This window comes from Nannobrachium achirus (assembly GCF_963921795.1).
Source record: "Nannobrachium achirus genome assembly, chromosome: 14".
NCBI lineage: Eukaryota > Metazoa > Chordata > Actinopteri > Myctophiformes > Myctophidae > Nannobrachium > Nannobrachium achirus.
Window position 1 is genome coordinate 45,261,597 of NC_137821.1, and position 21,085 is coordinate 45,282,681.

At 43.2% G+C, this 21,085-nt stretch overlaps 1 protein-coding gene across 1 annotated transcript in view; it reads left to right on the top strand.

Annotated features, from left to right (window-relative positions):
• nrxn2b (neurexin 2b) overlaps positions 1-15,489 on the top strand; it is a gene marked incomplete at its 3' end in the record, with an annotated part of 1,346,377 nt that extends 1,330,888 nt beyond the window's left edge. The window contains exon 21 of the mRNA XM_080741211.1: positions 15,173-15,489. Coding sequence (XP_080597337.1) covers positions 15,173-15,489 — 317 coding nt within the window. The remainder of the gene's footprint in view (positions 1-15,172) is intronic.
• Positions 15,490-21,085: the final 5,596 nt, after the last annotated feature.

The following is a 21,085-nucleotide window of genomic DNA, read 5'->3' on the forward strand; positions in this document are numbered from 1 at the left end:
TGTCGGGCAGAAACCTTGTATCTCCAAGTTTCAAGTTTGTATGTTTTTTCACCAAGCAAAGCCCTGCTTCATCATACAAGTCTGCAGCACAAAAGTAGTGAAAACAGCCGATCTACAAGCATCTACAAGCCGATCTTCGCGGTGCGAGGCGTTGTGTGCTTGTAGATCTGCTATTTTCACTGGTTTCGTTCATTTTTAAAACGATAAATACAAAACGAAAGGCCTTGGACATACACGGTTTCCACCCGGCAACGACGATATGTATACACACACACACACACGTTTCTGTCAAAATATAGAGGTTTGCACAAACCATGCTAACGCACAAGCATTTGTTCAAGTTGTACACACACACACACACAAGAGCACACACACATGCACGCACACACACACATGCTACTGTAAGGTGCTATGCAGTAACAGACGCTGTTCTCCTAGCCCAATAAGACCTGAAAAATACCTGAAAATGTCTTCTAAATCCTAACGGTTAAACGTATGTTTCTATATCTGTGGTGCTCAAGTTTTTAAGAATTAGAATTATATGTTTGACCGTGGACCTTCATCTCAAAATATGTTCGAGGGACCACCCAGAAGCAAAGATTTTAGTTAAAAAAGTTCGCCTTAAAAGAAATATATCTTCAAAGATTGCCAAAATGATCACATTCAAAAATAGCAGATCTACAAGCTCATAGCGCGACACTCGGTGCCGCGCTATGAGCTTGTATATCTGCTATTTTTGAATAGCCAAAGTATAAAATAGAATGGTTAAAGTGGTTACGTCACACAGATTCCCGGTCTTAATAGGCTAGGCATAACAACCAGATCCGCTTTTCCCTCCCACAGATAGTCTGCTTCTCGTTCTCTTTCATTTCATCTCCATATGTTACCTGCTGCTCTCCCAAAATTGCTTGGATGTCACTGACAGCAAAGTCTTACTTTTGTGCACAGGAGGGAAGAGATAGGCCTATATAAAAAAAAGAAAATCTAACAATGCCAGCATTGTTTTATTGCATTTAACTCAGAGATATATAGCACCAAATCACCAGGTGGCAGTTTCCGCCTACTGTCTTGTATGTATTATATACTTCCAACTACATACAAGCTTAAAAACATAAACTTAGGGCAACTACTATACTATGTCTCTGCGTAGCTCAGTTGGTAGAGCTCTTGCCTTTGGACCACAAGATCATGGGTACAATCCTGGGCACCGTCAACTCAGGGCATGAGTAACACCACAGCTTGGGTGTGGCAAGTCGTGCAGCAAGTACTGGGTGCTGATATTAGGTGTGGCGCTCCACCTCAGCAATCCATCTCCCAGGGGTCTAGCACATTGTAACGGGGACAGACTCCTGCCGGTTACCGGCTGATACAGACAATAACTCCTGACTTACTTGGACTCATTTTAATTGCTCATTTACAAATATATACTAATTCAAGATTCAAGATACAATAATGAATTACCATTTCAATGAAACATTGATTGCGATGCGTCATGGCTTGTTGCTCGGGGTTAGACGAAACAATGCATCGCAAATTCACCAGCCTGTAAACAAATCAAACAAATCCAACCAAAAACAAACATCGCATTAATAATTGTCTCTTCTCAACGCACACCAGACCAGCATAGTTTCCGAAACGCCTGCGTGCTTGCGTCCTCGCTTGACACCTCAGTGTGACATTCGTGTTTCCAAGTTGAGATCAGATCTTCCCCCGCACCGCTGAAAGTGGCGCTCGGAGTAAAGGGGGGAAAAAGTCGTTTTCTTCATTGCGCGATTGATCATCCCGGGGACTGTGGCAGCGCTGGCAGGCGCTCACAGGTGAGAATAGTGCAGTAGAGACGAACAGTTAATGGAGTCATTGTTCTCCTCCTGTGCACCCCTGGCCCCAATCGCTGTCTGTCAGACCAGTCACCAGACCCACTTTTCACTGAGCCTCCTCTGGTATAATATACTGTACAGGCGATGCATTAGAAACACCTGCTTGACAGTGGTGGAAAAAGTACTAAAAAATGTTTTACTGAAGTAAAAGTATCAATACTGCCATGTAGAAATACTAGAATGTTACAAGTAAAAGTCTGGAATTCAAAATGTGTACTTGAGTACAAAGTACAAAAGTGTTGACATCAAAATTAACTTAAAGTACCAATATTGAAAGACACAATGTTTGACAATAGCAGATCTACAATCTCTTGTAGATTTGCTATTTTCAAACTAGGTATAAAATAGGGCTAAAGTGGTTCATGTATGTTTTGTAATATAATTTATATCTGCAAAGTAACCAATAATTCAAGTTTTCAAATAAATGTAGTGGAGTAAAAGTACAACATTTGGATCTGAGATGGAGTGGTCTAGAAGTAAAAGTATTGAAAATTGGACATACTCAAGTAAAGTAAAAACAACTCAGTTAGTTACTTTATACCATGTTGCTTGAGAGACGATAATAATGTTGTCTGGGGTCGCCCATGGGATCCATACTTGCTCTCCTCCCCCTTTCCCCCTCAACTCATTGTGAACCTGTAGATCTGCTATTCTCGCAAAATGATTACATAGTTTGATAATCCCAGAATATAGGGTCTGCTTGGGTTAATCTGGTTAATCCTATACCTTGATGTCATCGATTGATTAATTATCCACTTTCACCTCTCAATTTTGAGCATTTCATTATATGCAAAGATTTTTAAATATTCTAAAATAGCAATAAGACAACAATGTACAATATACAGCTACAGAACTGTATATAACTTCAGTATATCGTCATTGTCGGGTGGAAACCTCGTATCTCCAAGTTTCAAATTTGTATGTTCTTTCGCAAAGTAAAGCCTGGTTTCATCATACAAGGCAGTCGCACAAAAGTAGTGAAAACAGCAGATCTACAAGCACACAACGCCTCGCGGTGCGAGGCGTTGTGTGCTTGTAGATCGGCTGTTTTCACTAGTTGAAATAATTTTTAAAATAATAAATGCAAAACGAACGGTTTTGGACATACAAGGTTTCCACCCGACAACGACGATATACCAAAACCAATCTGACAAGACTTCTCCAAATGCTACTGCAGTACCTTGCAGATGATGATCATATTTCAGCGTAAGCCTTTGCCGCTGCCGTAGGCTCAAGTTCAAGTCGTAAAAAAACACAGATGACATTTTTCCAGTGTGACAGTTGAGCGAAAGGGAGGCATTACTCTGAGATTGAACCCGGGCTTGTTCTACCTTTAGCCTTTAATGCAAAAGGTGTGTAGTCGTTTCTTTAAGTGTCAAAATTGTCACGGCGACTTTAAATTCCGAACACAGGAAAAGACAAAGCATTTCAATAGTACTGGGGTGTAGTCAGGAAGATATAATGTCCACGTTTGGAAATCCAAACTCGAAGTGAGAGCCCGGCCAGTGACATGCCCTCGCTACTCAGATGACAAAGTATCTCGTTTGGAAGCATACGGACCATTTGACAACACACAAATGTATTAGAAAGCCAAGGCTTTCAATCCGGCAAAATCCTAATATCAGACCAAAACCAAGATTTTGACAGAAAATGTATATCTTTTTTTCTCTCTCTGTCTAAATGAGTTTCAGTAACAGCTAAATGGCTTTGTTTGAGCAGGTCATCACACTAGCTGTCTTTCCTTTGCCAGCTGTCCCCCTCCCCCTCTCTCCCTAGTCTCTCTCCTATCTCTCTCTTTATATACTTGTGTGTAAGACGTAACAATAAAAATCTCACTTTCTCTCTCTCTCTCTCTCTCTCTCTCTCTGTTATGGCTTTGTGTTACTTATCAGTCATCGGATGTATAGCCTTCTCTCTAACAGTAGTGCTATATCAGTTTTTTACTCCGTGTCGGCAAGATCAGAGCGCTGACAAGTTAAGTTCCTCCATAATTCATCAGGCGATGCGCCGCGGAGACAAAAGTATGAACGTTCTTTTTGAGGACAAGAGGAGGTGGAACCGATGCAACTCGGTTGTGAAGTCCAGAGCCTGCATTTGATCAGACTAAACCCACCACTAAACACCACTCAGCGGTCTCTATTATGCACAGAACCAAGCTCTTTTCACTTCAAAAGGAGGTGAGGAGATGTAAATGTACTTAAGTACAATTGTGAGGTATGAAAAAAGAGAAGGCGGATCCGAGCACTCAAAAAATAAAAAGGAGGGGAACGGACGTAAAAGCAGTGTACTTTATTTCAAGACATAAAAAAAGCCGACATGTTTCGACCCTCTCGGGGTCTTCATCAGGGCATATATGAGGCAAACAGACAAACACAAGTCAATATATACAGAGGGCTGCTGAGTAGCAGAGACCTAGTCAATCAGCACTGAGGACACACACTCAGAATTGCACATGTGTGTGTGAGCAGCACAAAAGGTAATTACATAGGAGGGACAATGAATAGAGCAATCAATCAATTAGCCACAAAGACTAAATAAAGAGAACGAAAAAAAATAATATAACAAAATGCCAATAATAAAGAAGCAAACTTAAAGCAAAGAAAAGTATAATTGCAAAAAAGTTTAAAGAAAACACATAAAGTCTATATCCTCATTTAGACCTGGAGGGCACAATGCGTCTAGGGAGTGGATCCAAAATGTTTCTCTCTGGTTTAATTTTCTGAGCCGATCTCCGCCTCTGGTTAGCGGTTTTATCTGCTCAAGACCAATGATGCGCAGTAAACCATCATTACTGTTGTGCATTTCTTTAAAATGTCTTGCTATAGGATATACCATGTTGTTTGTGCGAATAGCATACTTATGCTCAGCTAGACGGTCCCTAAGACGACGTTTGGTTCTTCCCACATAGAACACACCAGGGCAGGTGCATGTTAACCTTTTTTTTCGTTCTCTTTATTTAGTCTTTGTGGCTAATTGATTGATTGCTCTATTCATTGTCCCTCCTATGTAATTACCTTTTGTGCTGCTCACACACACACATGTGCAATTCTGAGTGTGTGTCCTCAGTGCTGATTGACTAGGTCTCTGCTACTCAGCAGCCCTCTGTATATATTGACTTGTGTTTGTCTGTTTGCCTCATATATGCCCTGATGAAGACCCCGAGAGGGTCGAAACATGTCGGCTTTTATTATGTCTTGAAATAAAGTACACTGCTTTTACGTCCGTTCCCCTCCTTTTTATTTTTTGAGTGCTCGGATCCGCCTTCTCTTTTTTCAAGTTTTATCCCACTGATCCTGGTAGCACCCGCCACACATTTTTAACTTTGCTGGTACCTCCTGAGCACCTAGTTTTTCTTGTTCTCTGCTACAATTGTGAGGTATTTGTACTTTACTCAAGTATTTCCAATTTCCAATTTACTTCTACTCCACTACATCTCGCATCCAAATATTGTACTTTCACTCCGCTACATAGATTTGAAAACTTTAGTTACTGGCTACTTTGCAGATATAATATATTATATTATAAAACATACATTAACCACTTTAGCCCTATGTTAGACCTAAGTAAGCCTTGCCGAGCCATATTTGAGGCCCATAGGGCAGGAGCCTATCTCCTGTGTCTGTAGCGTGAGGCAGCTTGATGCACAAGTACATCCCCTGGACATGATGATGCTAGTATGTCACAGGGACTTACACCCAATCCAACCCTTGATGCTGAGTGCCAAGCAGGAGGCACTGGGTCTTTGGTATGACTTGGCCAGGATCGAACCCTGACCTCACAGTCTCAGGGCGGACGCTCTAACGACAAGGCCACTGAGCTGCTTTATACCGTTGTATAAAGCAGCGTTGTGAGCCTGTAGATCGTCTATTTTCATCAACGTTTTGTACTTTTACTTTTGGTATTTTAAGTACATTTTGATGCCAACACTTTCATACTTTTACTCAAGTGCATTTTGAATTCCAGACTTTTACTTTACTACTTTCTACATTGCAGTGCTGATACTTTTACTTAAAGCTATACTGTGTAAGATGATTACCGAGATTACCTTTTGAGTATAGAGACACACGAGCGACTACAAATATGGCCGCCATAGCGACCCCACTTCAAGATGCGCTGTGATTGGCCGGCAGTGTATAACCCTCGCTGTAATTGGCCGGTAGTGTGATGACGTAATTTTGCCGGGAAATCCCGCCCCTGTCACGGCTATTAGAAAACATATAAAGAGAAGGCTTCAGAAGCTGAAAATAACGGAGTGGGGGTTCTAAAACTTTAGCGATTTAACAGTTAGGACAATTTTAAGATTTGTTTTATAAAAAAAGTTACATGGTATAACTTTAAGTAAAAAAAAATGTAGTACTTTTTCCACTACTGGAAAGTGGAAATAGCAGCCAGGTCCAGAATGGAATGTACATATAGCTAATATGACTAATTAGGCCATTTTACCAGTAGTTTCTCATCCGAGTTCCCAGCAGGTAGAAAGCAGGGATTAGCTTTAAAGCTTTCGATGCGGGAATTCTAAACCACCTTGTACTTTAACCCGGACTCCACTGATGCTGCAGGCGAGAGATGATTGAATTGCCCCGTCCAGTTTAGCCCGGTCTGCGTCCGAGGGCTCTCTCATGATCATCACAAATATCAAAAAAGATTAAGCGCCACATAAAATGGGATAAGCCAGATCTGATACCTGTGGACCTATACCTTCTGTAGCAAAACTGGGGAAATCATATCAACAGGATTTTTTTTAATGAATTGCAGAAGCCAAAAAGAAAAAACTAATTTTCTCCTCTCCTGCCGCGAAATGAAAATGCATAATGTACTGTATTTGATTTGTGTTGAAAAGAGAAATATAATTAGGATTACTGCATAACATTATCACGGCACAGAAACATAGATGATGAGGAATCTTATTTTCTGTCTTGAAACACCCAGCCCCAGGAGTGTCACACCAAATTCTGGGCCCTGGGTACAAGGATTCACTGCGGTGCCCCAGCACAATTATTTTGCGCTGTAGATCTGCTATTTTTGAACAATTGTTAAAATCTTTTTCTTTGATTATTTCAAATCCTTCTGAATGTCAGTGGTGCTCAAACCTTTTCATGTGAAGGACCCCAAAAATGATATGTATTTGGCCACAGACCCCCCATCTCAAAATATTTATTTCCCAGGGAACCCCCAGAAGCAAAATCTGAGTTACAAATGTTTGCTTAAAAAATACACATATTCAAAAGATTTGCATACATTTTCACGCCTTTTCAAAAATAGCAGTGCGGCAGTGCTGCGAGCTAGTATATCTGCTATTTTTCAATAGCTAATGTATAAAATAATTAAGGCCCCTCCACCTTGGGCCCTGGTAACTCAGTCCCACTTTTCCCCCCCTTGTGACGCCCCTGCTCTCCCGGGCCGCCCCACCACCACTTCAAACTGTCAATAACTCCACACAAATGCCACTACCAAAAAGCAATTTCTTATTTTTGGGGTTGCAGAGGACACGGTCATTTTGTCCTTTTCTTTCCTTTTCTTTTTTTGTTCCTCTTGGGAGAATAGTGGGAATTGGGAGAACAGCGAAGCTTGTCATTGAAAATTACTTTTCGTTTGAAAACAGTCTGGAAGGAAGAAGAAAAGGTATAAGGAAAGTTGCTTGAGGTCAATAAAAAAGCAAAGATATGGGAAGATGAAATTGATTCAGAGTAAAACCTAAAAGCATGTTAGAGGTACAGTGTATCGGGAGGCACAACGTAACGGTCTCCTCCGAAATATCCAACTGTATGCAGATCGGCTTTCTTCCAGAACTCCAACTTCTTCACCACCTTCAGCCACAGCCTCTGTCTCTCTCCTCTACCATAGATATTAAAAGCTTGATACCTCATCGCCGTTGCAGCTCATTGGGACCTATACAAATAGGCAAGGCAGTGCCCTCAGTTCCTATATCCGAAGTTCCGAACGCACTCTGTGTTACAAATAGCCTCTAATTGGCCTACCGAACTCCTGTTTCTGTGATGCAATGCGGAGTCCCAAAACCAAACACCCAAAACATTTCCGTGTCTCCGGACAACATCAACGCTGATTGGCTGTCAGGACGCGTTGGGGGGGAAGCGAAGGTCGCTTCAGTTGGATTTTTCCAACTGAAGTTCGGATCGTTGGTGCCGCATCTGGTCGCGCGTCGTCTTGTCTTTGCATTCACTTTGTATGTAATCGCGCCGCTCAAACCAACCAGGTTTGAACGCACCGTATGTCCTCTACCACCCTCAGCCGTGCAGCTGGACGAACCCATGGGGGTGTCGAGCAGCGTTATACTGTAGGACTGGGACACCCAGCCTACAGTATAGGCTGGCCAAAGAAAACTGTCCACACACACACACAAAACACACACAGATCCTGGCAAGTGGAGGCAGTCTAGTCCATCATTCTATCTGGTGGCGTAGTGGAGCTGAGACGAGGTGACCCTCACAGCGATCACCGAGTGCGTTATGAGTGGCACGTCATCCATCAGTGTCTGAATAAATCACATCACCTCAGGCAGACAGCAGAGAATGCGACACATTCCGACGATTTATCACTGCCGTCGTGTGTGGAGGGAAGGTGTTGGTGGTGTGTGCGCGGGGGATTGTTTCTTTGCATTTTACCGACAGCACAGCCTTAATTGCTGCTACTTTGGAAAAACGGTTTACAAGTGAACAAGGAGATAGAGAGAGCGAGCGCATTATGCTCAGACAACACACGCCATTGTAATTTCCATTTGAAGTGTAATCAACGCTGAATTATGGATCGCTCAAACTCTCTCTCAAACTGCTTTTTCTTTTGGCTCTAAATATTTCAAATGAACGTGGGCGAGAAAACGTGATCGGCGGGAAGATGTTTGTCAGGAGATCAGTGCCTTCACATTTGGTGTAAATAGAATAGGGAATGAGTCATACGGATGGCGTACAGTAAGACGTTTTTATATAATCAGACATTGCTGGCTTAAATAACAAGAATCATCGTCAAACATGCATGAATAATATTTTGTCTTTTTATATGTCATTACAGATTATTTTCACATGTTATTTGTGAGTTCCGGAAGCTTAACGTCAGTGATGATAATGAGATTTGTATAAACATTTTGGACAAGGAAGGACACATGCATGCAGTCACACACATACGCACACACAAGCCATTAAAAACAGTTTGCTTAATTTAATTGTTCATTCACCGTGCCACATAAGGGATTTTCCATCCATCAGGCTTTCATCAGAACCAACCAAAGACATTATGTGGCATGACGAACAAACAATTAAATTAACAGAGTTTTTTCGCAGTGAGACCCTTTCCTTTCAAAATGTTCATAGACAACTATTAGGACAACACACCAGGCGGACGGGGCGCAGAAGCATGCAAGAATAGCGTGAACTGTGAACCGTAAAAGATGCCTGAGTTAATGATTGCTGATGCCCTTGTGGATTACCATTTCAATATGTCAAAATGTAAAAAAACTAGCTAGGCTTGAAATGCTATACTCCAAGTCAAACACAGAATAGGTTTCAAGATAGGCTTACTGATCATTACCTACTGTACTAGCTCCCTGCTACCTTCCTGAACTCCTCCAACGATGCGCGCCCCTGGTCGCTCCCTCAGATCGGGTAATGCCAACTACCAGGACATCCCTATAAGACAAAGAAACCCAACCTGGGGTGACAGGGCATTCTCGGTGGCCGCACCCCCTCCCTATATGGAACTCACTGCCATCTCAGACCAAAGCTTCCCCCGACCTCACCAAGTTTAAAACCACACTCAAAACCCATGTTTTCAAAGGGCAATTCTCGCTATTTCTACGTTTCATTATTTTGACTAAGGTTAGGTTTTAGGGTTAAGTTTAGGCATAGTTTTACTGAGGTTAGGGTTTGGGTTAGGGTTAGGTTTAGGCATAGTGGTTAACATTCACCATGTTAGCATTCACCAGCGTCAGCAGGTTAGCATTTCACCAGGTTAGCATTCATCCGTGTCGAACAAGTGGAATGTCGAACAAATGTTACTGTATGTCACAATATCGACACGCTCCCGTTTTCAGACTCGCATTCCCTACCTATACATAATCATAATCCCCCTTTTGTTCTCTATAGTTTTTAACCTTTTAACAAAAACATTTCCTCCGATAAAGTCGTTTTTATTTCGTTTCTGTAAAGTGACTTCGGGTACTTAGAAAAGCACTTTATAAATTGCGTGTATCATTATTATTCGTATTATTATTTTTACTGAATGAACCGCAAGCCAAGCCAGCGTTTTGATTTGACTTTCCGTGGCGTCGTCACATGCCACAGCTTTTCACAGCGTCTCCCTGACCAACCGCTGGGCGTTAAATTGACCGCTCGCTGCTGCATATGGAGGAAACAGGATACAATCACGGGGAGAGACAGAGCCAATCACACTTGTTATTATGGTTAGATTCCGTTGGTGCAGACTAGAGTCTCTGGTTGCACAAAGGAAATGAAAAGATGGTTCCACCAGATAACTGTTGTTGTTGCTGTGACTTCCTCTCTCTGTGTGTGTGAGGCTTGAGTTTCATCATTTCTCTCAACAGACAAACGGACTCAAGGTCTCTGACGCCAGGATGTGCGCAGCAGTTAATCGAACTAACTGATTTAATCTATCGTACGAATAATTTAATATATTGAATAAGAAGAAAAGGCTATTTTCTGTATTTGTCGATTAGAATAAATGAAACGAAGTCTCGGTTGATTAAAAACGGATGAAATAATTACTAAGCAGATCATCGATAGTTGCAGTCCTAGCCCCCAGGCTTGTGGAACGTTTAGGAATAAGACTCGTCATTTACAATAATTTAAAATAATAATAATAATGTTGCTACTTATGTATAGAGTAGGCTATATAAATTAATGTAATAATATAATAACACAGAAGAACTTAGATTTTGCTGTTGTCGGGCAGACAACTTACTTTTTGTATATTTTTTTCAAATGAACGCCCTACTTGATCATACTACGGCGTCACACAAATGTATAAAAAGTAGCAGATCCTCATGCTCGAGCTCGTAGATCTTCCACTTTTACTACTTTTGAATTTGAATCCTGAAAGGTAACAGATTTGAACAATACAGTATGTGGTTTGGTTTCCACCAGACAGAGACGATTTGCTACTCAAATACAGTATATAAATTCATTCACAAACACGTTAACATAGATTTGCTGCGTGTTTTCCGAAACCCACCAGGCTTGAGTTAAGACCCGCCTCGCGGAAATGCCTCTCTCAATAATCTTAAGTATGAAAGTGCATATAGTGCTCTTAGTGCAACGCAATACTGTACCTACTACCTACTGATCCATTACAATAATACACACAGCAGAATATGCCCAAAGCCATATAAACTATAACAATTTAACTGATAATCAGTAAGAGTTTTTATTTTGAGCACAGTAGTGACAAATTAATAGCTTTCTCAGTACGTTTTTCTCTTTAGCAAAGTTACAAAGTTTTCCCTTTTTTTAAGCACAGTAGGCTACAAAGTTTTTTTTTTTTTTTTGAGCACTGTAGTGACAGATTAATAGCTGTGCATTGTGCAAATGCAGGCATTTCTCAGTACAAGTTTTAAGATTGTCTTCATGCCTTTACTATAGGTCTGACTTTATCCACCCTCCATGTGTCCGGCAAGGATTTCAGCCACTCCTAGAAGTTCTCGCGTTTCCGCGAGGCGGGTCTTAACTCAAGCCTGGTGGGTTTAGGAAACACGCAGATTTGCTACCTGTATTCTCTCACGGCTATAGGCCGTTCATATCCTTTCGCCATTACACAACAGACATTCCTTATAGCCATGTCTCGCACGATAATTGACATTGCTTCTGTTCAAATTGCAGGCGATTTGTTAACCGCAGACTACTGTCAAAGTGGCCAGATTGGCACGTAAAGTGGCCTAGACAGTGCCAGCACTGAAAAACCTTAATGGGAAATATCTGCGTTGCGGATTCCAGACAAGACTTTTTCGCTAATATTCAGTAAAGTGGTTCTGTCTGACAGTAGAAAGATGTTGGGTGCGTGCGCGTCTAAGTGGGGCACAGTGAGTGGAATGTAGCTAGGCGATGGCGAAGGCAGAAACAGCAGGTATACAGCTATGAAATTGCATTGGCACCATCCCTGTCACACAGACAGATGGTGCGGTAAAGATAGCAGCAAACTCTGTCTCCTCCGCCACCCTCAGTCACACATACAGTATCTCGGAGGAGCAAGCGGGACGCTAAAAACTCGTATACAGTGTTGTTGATGTTGGGTGGAAACCGTGTAAGTCAAAAACCTTCCTCTTTTTTTTCAAAAAACTAGTTAGTGAAAATAGCTGATCTACAAGGACACAACACCTCGCGCTGTGAGGCGTTGTGTACGTGTAGATCTGCTATTTTCACTAGTTTTGTGCGACAGTCTCGTGTGATGAATCAGGGCTTTACTTTACGGAAAGAACATACACATTTGAAACTTGGAGATACAAGGTTTCTGCCCGACAGCGACGATATCTTTAACCCCGCACCCTCTCTCCAACTTTGACGAGTCATTCCACAAACCACAGGATTCTTACGTGATTTTCCCCGACTTCCAAAACTCGGGTTCAGCCGCACGTTCCGGTTCCTCAAAACGTGTCGCCGCGGCGCGCACTCCGTCATCCTCCTCTCAAGTCAGGTGAAACGCAGCCCTCAGACACAGAGAGATAAAGAGGAATAAAAAACAGGGACAGCCAAAATGAATATTGCCATGGAAACGAGACTGTTCCCAGCGGCGGTCGTTGAAATCAGAAGTTAAAGGGAAACGGATTGGATATTATAGAACAATGACTAACTTGTTTTTTTCCCTCCGCAGCTCTTATGTATGTTATTCAATGTGTATTGTTATATTATGCTAACATCTCTTAAAGGATTTATTAATGCAATGCATATCCCTGTGTATCCAAGACCTCATTAGAAATGTATGGTTTTTGACCCTGAGGGGTGGGGGGGCTTCAGTGCTGCACTTTAGCCCACACGGGAACCCTCACAATCCCCCCGAAAAACCCCTCTTTAATCCTCGTCCTGCTGTACTTTCCCCCGAATCGCTTCATCTAATCCCTCTGCCCCCTTGAGTCACTCTGATTTACCTCATCACAACGAACAAAGAGCCAGAGTCATGATTTTATGCTGATGATATTGGCATTTCTTTAAGTCATGTAATTGCTGTTATACCTTCCCTCTTTTTTCTCCCAAGACTTGCCATAATCATTCAAATTCCACTCCCCCTTTATCCTGTTTTGAACTGTATCTATGATTGCAACTGTAACACAGCTCGGGGTGTCGTTGAGAAAAATCGGGGAAATTGTTATTTTGAAGTGAAATGCATAATAGCCTGTCTGTCACTGATATTGTGTTATGTACTGTTATAACATTTTCCCCATTTTGTTTAACACTTAACTTTAATTGGGCTTCCAACACCGACGGATTGATCACCACTGAATCCATTTGAAATGTAAATTACACTTATTATTACACACCCCGATAATATATGCTTGACACGGAATGGAAATTAGTTCACGTAAGCACTTGCTCTTAAAATACAGAACACATCTTTTTGGTTGACCGTGTGAAGCCAAAAAAAAAAAAGAAAAACACTACAAGCCTTAAATGCCCCATGTTTAACAATGCCTTTGGGAGGGAGAATGGCATTAGAGACCAATCTGAGCGAGAGAGACAGCATTAGTGTTGAAATTCCAGTCTCTCTCTCATTCTACTGTAGTTTGCACACACACAGCGTGGGGTAGAAATTAGGGGCATCAGTTTTCCCTCAGTTGGTCTCAAGGTTTTGCATACAGATTAAGCTAATTAGACACGAGCCATAGAAATCACGTCCATGGCCAAAAGGGGGAAATGGGATTGAGCACATTCTTCATGAGAAACTGGAGAGTAAAACACAGAAAACAAAAACAAACAAACTATGAATTATTCAAAGATTTGTCTTTTCTCCGCACAAAAAAATATAAAAGAATAAAAATGAAAGAGGAGAAAAGGAATGGGGGAAGGGGAGTTGTTTACCACTATCCGAGAACAATCTTACACAGCTTTCTTTTTGTAATTTTTTTTTTCATGCAAAAATCATGCGGCCAATTTGTTGATGTAAGTGACCCTGAACCTCGTGGTTTGCTATCTTATTTAACCAATCAGAGCAGAGACACTAATGTAATCAGTATATAGGTAAGCAAGCATAGAGTAGTGAGGGTTACGTAGGCTGTTGTAGTAGTTTGGATTTGTAGCTGTTCAATGTAATATGTAGCCTCTGTTTATCTTGTTGTGCCAGTTAATAGCATCACATAATGCAGTAGTAGGTGTACTATATGCAGACTAGCGTACTGTATAGGGCGACAGGTCAGTGATAGTCATAGGACAGAATGTTATCTTCTACTTATATATTATGATAAATGGTCAGATTAGCGCTAGTCAGTATGTTAACTAACTAGAAGAGAGACTAACTAAAACATTAACTAACTCTTAGAACTAACCTGCAGTTTTTAGTGCTGTTCTAATAATGGTGTTGCTGTTTTCATTTGAACTGTTGTTGCTTTTTCTTTCTGGTCTTTTTGGCTCTGGGAGGGGTCTCCTCCTTCCGCAGGCTCTCTAACACTCTCCCTTCCCCGTTGTCTCTCTCTTGTCCAACAGGAGGTGAATTAGTGTTGCCCATAATAACGGTGGACTCCCTAGACCCCCCGTCCATTGCCACGCGCTACCCGGTAATCCCCCCGCCCCCCACCACCTACCGCCCCTTCCTCACCCTGCTCGAAACCACCAAAGAGTCCCTCCTCCCCCACCCGCCCAACCACCACGCCCCGCCGCGCCCCCCGTGCCCCCTGGACCAGGAGGACTGCGACCAGGAGCCCATCGAGGTGTCCGCGTACGGCTCGGGCGAGATGACCGAGTCGGACGACGAGGACTATTACAAAAACTCGCCCCTGGTCACCGACAGGACTGTCCTCCCCCCTCCCCCGGCGGGCGGCGAGGGCGGCGCGGGCGGCTCCCCCGGGCACCCCCACGACACCCGCCACTCCTCCCGCTCCAGCCACCGCCCGCCCCTCGCCGGCGGGGGCTCCGCCACCCCCACGGCCGACCCGGCTGATCGGCTGGGCCTCAAGCCCAAGCCCGCCTCCGGCAACAACAACATCCCCGCCGGCAAAATGAACACCCGCGACCAGGTGCTGCTGCCGCCCGCTGCCCACCCTTCGTCCGACCCGCGGGCGAGGGGCGGCGGCGCCGCCGTGGGCGCCACCTACCCGCCTAACTTCCCCCGTGTGCCCACCGCAGACCCCACGTCCCCGGAGAGAGGAGGCCTGCCCGGCGCCGTGGAGGTGCAGCAGTCGAGCAGCACCACGGGCATGGTGGTGGGCATCGTGGCCGCCGCGGCCCTCTGCATCCTCATCCTGCTCTACGCCATGTACAAGTACCGCAACCGCGACGAGGGCTCCTACCAGGTGGACCAGAGCCGCAACTACATCAGCAACTCGGCCACGGCGCAGAGCAACGGCGCCCTGGTGAAGGAGAAGCAGCCGGGCTCCGCCGGCTCCACCGGCAAGACGGCGACCAAGAACAAAAAGAACAAGGACAAGGAGTACTACGTGTAGAGGATAGGGGGAGAGAGGGGGGGTGGGTGGGGGTCCATGACGCCCCCCCGGAGACACAGTTAAGAGGAGAGAGAGAGAAGGGGAGAGGGAGAGAGAGACACGGTAGTATAAGGTGATGGGTAGTACTTTTTTTTTAAGTGGCAGTGTCGCATTGACTCTCATGATTAATTCAAACGTTATTTATGCCACTCCTGTTGCGTAATGGTATAACTTACGGTACAGTATACATCAGTATACTCTTACTCTAACGTAAGTGTCGATTACTCTTCGCGCGTCATATTTCCGTTCCGTGTCTCCGCCAAACGCGGTTTCAATCGATTTCACTCTTTTTTTTTATAGCGGCAGGACAGGTCAAAAGGGAAAGGCCGTTAACACCCGTTTACATCCGATTTCTAACACCTATACGGTATCGTGCCAACAAGCTTAAAACGCGTACCCACGAAGCAGTATAGTTTATGGGTATAAGTGTATAGACTATGGTGACTAACATATCTTGAGCTACTGTAAAGATCCACCGTCAGTATTTGAGCGTACCGAGGGTGTCTGTTCCGGCATCCCGAGGCGATAGTGAGCGTGACTCAGCGCTCCTCTGTAAAACCAGTATACTGCCATCTTGCAGAGACGCTGTGTCCAAATAACAAAACCTCCGTCCTCGAGTCAATTCTTTCAAGTATTCTGCGTCTCTGACCTCTCCCTCGCCGCCGTCGCCGCCGCCGTCATACCTCTCTCCCTCTCTCTCTCTCTCGCTCTCCCTTCCTCTCGTTCACGCGCGTTCCGTTTCTCAACCCCGTCCGAACGGTGCTCGGCAGCCGACGCAATGTAACTCTGCTGTTGTTTCAAGCATGTAGTATTCATTAACGAAAAAGAGATATAAAAAAAAAGAAACAAAACTGTTTTTACTTTCCGTGGAGTTCAGAGAAGAAAAAAAAAGTAAATACTGATGATGATTGATTGATTGATTGATTGATTGATGATGATAACGTTAAACGTAGCAACCATGTGCGATACCAACCACCTACTACTCCTCCGACCAACCCAACGGACGCTGTCTCGTACGTTTAGCTGCCAAACCATCTTTGAGGCCAAAAAAAGCCCCCTTTGGTCGACGTCCTTTTGTTCCAGCAGATATGTGTCATGTGTTTCTGAGGCTCCCGCGAGGGTCCTCCAACCCAGCAGGGGGCAACACTGCAGAGAAACTGTGTCATGTTCCTTTACAAGTTACTAATCACAGAGAAACAAGAAGAAGAAAAAAAAACCTCCAGCAAACAAAACGAACTGTGCTCTATATAAATATAAATATATGTATAGACGTTTCAGAAAAACCTGTGGACCTGATTGTGCGCGGATGAAAAAATAACGAGAAATTACAAGAATTCACAGAATGTGCGTGCGGAAATGAACAGCGAGGATGATGGGACATAAGGATTTCTTTGACGAGAGATTGGTTGTCACACACAGACACACACGCGCACAGACACACACACACAAACACGTACAGTATGCACACACGTCACACACGCATCACATACAGTAAACACACACACATACACCCCTCCCGTGGACAGTAACGACCGATGCAATGCCTCGCTGCAAGACTCGGTCGTTTTCGTTGGTGTAGGTGAAGAAACATTCAGAGACGGAGATGTTTTCTATTTCTTTTTTAGTTTGCTGTTCCTTTGTTGTTGTTTTTTTTTATTATTATTATTATGATTTTCTCCTGAGAAATGAGAGACATTTTATGGAATTCATGAGTTGATATTGCTGGAGTACGTTCTAACTGTGGAGAGGAAAGCTAACCTTGCATCTGAAAAAGGAGCAAACTGTTGTCTTTCGTTTTCTCCCCCTCCCCCGTCGTCGCGAGCCTTGACTGGACTGACGATTGCAGCCAATAATGGGCCGTCGAAGCAGACATTGTTTAAAGGCGAACAACACCCAATTGTTCCCCTGAAGATGTACAACAGAACTCTAGTATTCCAATTTTCTCAACTCTATTAAAAAAAAGAAAAAGAAACTGTACCATGAAAAAGAGAAGAAAAAAAACCTTGAAAAAAAAAAGTTTGTGAAATGTCTAAATATTTGACTCACCCCCCCATTACTAAGAGAAATGTCTTTTCCCTATATCATTCCTATTTGGAGAAAAAATGAAAAGAAAACACGATGACTATGGTAATTGATTCTGGGAAATCTGAAATTTATATGTCTTTTTTTTTTTAGGTAATTGAACAAAATGTGAATTGGGTTACAACACAAAATCATGTTTTTTCGCCTTCGGCAGAAAAACGTTTTCTCTCGTTTTTTGTCCTCCTTATGTCGCCCCTTGACATCTTGTTCCACACATATCCATCTCTTTTTCTTAGTATGGCAGAAACATGTGTGTCCATGTAAACCCGTGGGCCAAGCAGGGTCTATTACCGCCCATCCTCCATTTTATATTTGTTATTGTTTTATATCTTAAATTCTGTCTATAAACTGCTAAGAGACAAAATGGCCTGCCAATGGTCTGTTTTGGCAGGCTCCATTTGTTCACCTCTCCCCCGCTGGGTTTTGTCCGGTTTTCGGTTATCTCTCCATTTTCCAGGCATAACTCCAACCCCAGTAACTTCCTGTTCTTTCTAAATGTTATTGTAAAGTGTTCCAGTGAGATGACTCTAAATATGTGTACATTAACAGAGGGGAATACACTTGGTTATATACTTCTTACTCCGTGTGTCCTGTGGTCTGTCCTCCTTTTGAATCGGCTCATTGCAATAACTAAGGATAGCTTTCAGGGTTCAGAGTTTTAACAATGCCTAATTGAGGAAAACAAGTGTTAAAGCAGAAGTGATGTTCTTGTCACCCATTAATCTGCTCTAGCAACGCCATTTGCCGAAGGGGGGGACAAAAACATCACATGTTGACTACAGGGGGTATGAGTTACGATTCTGACAATAGCGACTTCAAGCAACGCTACGGCAACGGCAGATGACAACGGTAACCGGAAATGATCAGCGCTCGATAGATCAACCTGGCGCCATCGCAGCCGTCTCTACAACGGCAGGAACTAGCTTTCCACGTAGCATCTACAACGCCTGCTGCGTAGACGCGTCGCCATGGGAACCAAAGAGTTCAGTAATAGGGGTGGGACCCCGTCGCCGACGGCTGTTTGCTTAACAGTTTGGACCGCAACGGCGATTGCGTCATAACAGCCGTAGTCCTGCCTCATGTAGCGGTAGTAGAAACGGGCTCCTTAAATTCCCCACTAACTCGAGCAGCGCTGAGTCGGCTGAAGTGGACTTTGCGACACTCGGCACGGCGCCTATAGCTGGCCTTGCGGCTCGCTCACCACTCCCTCTCGTGACTCAAGTCCGCTAGATGGCGTGCCTCCGTCGTTTTAACTGTTTTTTATTTTTGTTATTTTTTGTGGACCTTTTACATCTCGGGTTCGACAGCGGTACATCCACATTCCTGGAGTGCAGAAATGTACCCGGGACGGCACCATTTGACTGAAAGGGAAACCCCCTTCCAGTCAAATGTTTGATGTTTTGGAGACTTTTGTCCCAAGAAGTCACGATATGCTAACCTCAAGCCATGAGTAATATTCTATATTTTACATATCGTCGTTGTCGGGTAAAACCTTGTATGTCCAAAACTCTTCGTTTTTCATTTATCATTTTAAAAATGATTGGTGCGAGGCGTTGTGTGCTTGTAGATCTGCTGTTTTCACTACCTTTGTGCAACGGCCTTGTGTGATGAAGCAGGGCTTTACCTTGTGAAAAAACTTACACATTTGAAACTTGGAGATACAAGGTTTCTGCCCGACAGTGATGATATATTACATATTATTGTGTTGTTATTACATCATCATTTCATGTTTATTCACACAGATGTAGAAAATACCACCACTTTATTAGCAAGCTCGCCTTTTTTTTAGCTGAGGGGCGAAGCAGAGACCACAACTTGTTTAGAAAGTCTACCATGCAACTTGATGAGAAGCTTCCAAAGCCAGCTCACCATATATTTAATTGATTGTCTCATCAATATCTGGCTGACTGCTGAGGGATTTGAGTCTAGCCTGGAAGTATTCCACAGGTTTTTAAGTGCCTATGTGTGACACAAATGATGCCACGGCTTTTGATGGCTTCATTAATTTGACAGCGCTGTGTTCGGTGTTCAACCGCTGACGCCACGGTAAGAGTACGAGTCTTCGGAAAAACAGAAGGTAGAAACTTAATTGCTAATTGGACGTAATTGTTTCCATGGTCGTCCCCTAGTGTGTCACTGGCTCAGAAGAGGAAGCGGGATAACCGTCGACGCAACTGCCTTCAAAATAAAAGTGTATAATTGGTCGCTTTGGGGAAATGAAATACTTATTCTATTTTGGGGGCGTATAGAGCATTTATCCAACTGGGATAGATATGGAGTGGAAAACTTTCTTGAAAATAAAGTATGGCGGCCATGAAGGCTACAGTATGTGTTCAAATCGCATGTATTGAAAGCTGTCATGAAAGGGGCCGTTTGAAAGCCGACTTGAAGAGGATATCGGAGGACTGCCAGGAGACAGCAGGGAACGACGTGTTCAACATTTTGTCTGAAGGTTCTATTGTGTTCAAAGCCCATTTAATCTAATTTGAAAGTGTACAGCAGAGTCAAAATGTTATATAACAATATACAGCGGACAGCCGAGGTACAGCTTAAATGACAGGGAAGCATTATGCTATTACTATGATGTCAAACTCATGACATACATGGGAAAATGTTCTTAGAAATAAGCCAATAAGCCATATTATACTCATACTACTTATTCTATGATATCTCTTAAAAGAAACCCCATAGAGATTTCTGCACAGACCTACCTGGCAATAAAATACATTTCAAATTATATATATACAACACAGAATATAGGCCTACACAGGTTTTAAGGCTAGTTATATGGCATGTGGTGTGGTTAGGAGTAAGGTAAGTTATACAAATGTATGTGTTTTGTGTCCTGTGGGTGTGGGTGTGGGTGTGCACACGAGGACTGTGTCCGTATGTGTGTACAGATGTGCCGTTTCAACTCTTTGGTATTTACAGCTATTTTCCTGAGAATGTCCTGCAAATGCATTTGTTCCACAGGTTTCGTTCCCTGTTTTGCCTTTCTAATTTTTATGGAAAATGGAGCGTATTTTTGCAGAAACTCGCAAATGGCAAGAAACCACAACATTCCCATTTAAAGTTGTACCGTAACTTTTTTTATAAAACAAATCTTTGTCCTAACTGTTAAATCGCTAAAGTTTTAGAACCCCCACTCCGTTAATTTCAGCTTCTAAAGCCTTCTCTTTATATGTTTTCTATGAGCCGTGAGGGGGGGAGAATTTCGCGGCAAAATGACGTCATCTGCATCATGTGTATACGTTGTGTATACGTTGGCCATATCGCGGAAGACTCGGATCATAAACACATGGTACACTACCGGCCAATCACAGGCGTATCTGCAGTATCTTCAGGAAGTAGCTTCCCTCAGCTACAATGTTTACCATGGTGAAGGATTCTTAACCTCTTAATCCCCAAATCCTGGCCAGAAAATTACGTTCTACCATGGTTCTACCCCTCCACGGATTCGTATCGTCGCGGTGGT